The 1487-nt window shown below is 22.9% G+C and overlaps 1 protein-coding gene across 1 annotated transcript; it reads right to left on the bottom strand.

Moving 5' to 3' along the window:
* Positions 1-172: 172 nt before the first annotated feature.
* On the bottom strand, positions 173-1014 carry LOC105460396 (major facilitator superfamily domain-containing protein 6-like). The gene is made up of 2 exons (XM_011706839.1): positions 846-1014; positions 173-542 (listed from the first exon to the last, which is right to left on the bottom strand). Exons 1-2 carry the CDS (start codon positions 901-903, stop codon positions 190-192), a joined length of 411 nt encoding a protein of 136 aa, XP_011705141.1. The 5' UTR covers positions 904-1014; the 3' UTR covers positions 173-189.
* Positions 1015-1487: the final 473 nt, after the last annotated feature.

Here is a 1487-nt window from a genome sequence, read left to right as displayed (position 1 = left end):
TATACTTTTAAGGAAAGATATTTCATGTGTTACAATGTATTTTAAATTATATGTATAAATATATTTTAGAAACTTTTTACATCCAAAAATTTTTAAATTATTTAAAATAATATATAAAAATAAACGCAAAAATTTACATAGAGTTTTATCAGGTTTTTATCAAATAATATTATATAAATTTTATTAAATCTAATAAAAGATTGTGAATTGCGCGAAAATGATGAAAAAATGAAAACTCACATATTCTATATTGCAAAACGGTAATGTTTCACAAGATACATTTTGAAAATGATTTTCAAAAAGTATTGGACCCGGCAATGGCGGTAAAAAAAAGATTGACATGAAACAGACACTTAATGTAATAAAAATTGCTAGAAAGATCACTTTTCTCCATGCTTGAAAATAATCCATAATGAAGCCGGACATTGGTTTTGTTATTAGACGCAATATAGGCAAAATTGCTGTAATGCTACCAATAATTAGTGATGAAATACCAAGTTGTTTTCCGTAAACTAGTATAAATGGGAGAAAAGGACCCGCACCTAAAATAAGAAGAATAATTGTAATTAGATTTATTAATTTAATAGTTAAATTTTCTAAACTAATAAAAATTTAACATTTTTTCAAATTACTTCATATATATCTCTTACAACTAAAAAATATTTATTATATAGATTTTCTATATTGTAAATAAAAACTCTAAATTTAAATTTTCTGTATTGTGGGTATAACGCTAAATTTTTTTATGTCTTTAAGTTTGCTATGAAATATTAAACACACACACACACACACACATATGTATGTATATATATATATATACATATATATATAAGATAATTACTTACTTCCCATAAAAAAGAAATAATGCATCTTTATAATTAATTGTGTATAATTGATATTCATGATTTATATTAAAATAATGACAAATAATGGTGCTCAACAGAATCCAAATCTTATTACTTTGCAGTCTCGTTTGCAGGAACGTCTTGAATTATAATTGAACTAAACCATTCTGTAATAGTTAAAGTATATAAGAATAAAATTATTAAAAATTGCCAAAATTTTACACAAAATTATTTACAAGTACATGCGCAATAGAACATTAGATTAATTCAATAATACAAAATAAAATGTATTCAAAATTAAAATAAAGAACTTAACCGTCTTCACGATTTAAAATCATAAATAATAAAAAGAGGGCTAACAAGTTTAATTAGGTATTCTTGTCAATATTACAATTCAAGTAACTTTAGGTTTTTTTAATAATACATATAGATATAAATATAAAACAAATCAAACGTTTCGACCTTTAATATGGTCCTCTTCAGTGGTATACAAATATTATAAATTAAAAACAAATTCAACAAATATTTCTCTGTACATCAATAATATCAAGAGCCACACATTTTGTCGACTGTTAAAAGAATATACGATGAAAACGTGATAAAACAAAAATGAGATTTTTTCGCAACATAATATAATACTTA

Source organism: Wasmannia auropunctata, unplaced genomic scaffold (assembly GCF_000956235.1).
Source record: "Wasmannia auropunctata unplaced genomic scaffold, wasmannia.A_1.0 LD322802.1, whole genome shotgun sequence".
NCBI lineage: Eukaryota > Metazoa > Arthropoda > Insecta > Hymenoptera > Formicidae > Wasmannia > Wasmannia auropunctata.
The sequence above is the reverse complement of the archived record's forward strand: the minus strand, read 5'-3'. Positions and strand labels throughout refer to the sequence as shown.

Coding starts and splice junctions, on each gene's coding strand:
- LOC105460396 (XM_011706839.1), bottom strand. CDS start 903: ATGAATATCAATTATACACAATTAATTATAAAGATGCATTATTTCTTT. Junction 543..845: donor TTATTTCTTTTTTATGGGAA/GTAAGTAATTAT, acceptor TTCTTATTTTAG/GTGCGGGTCCTTTTCTCCCA.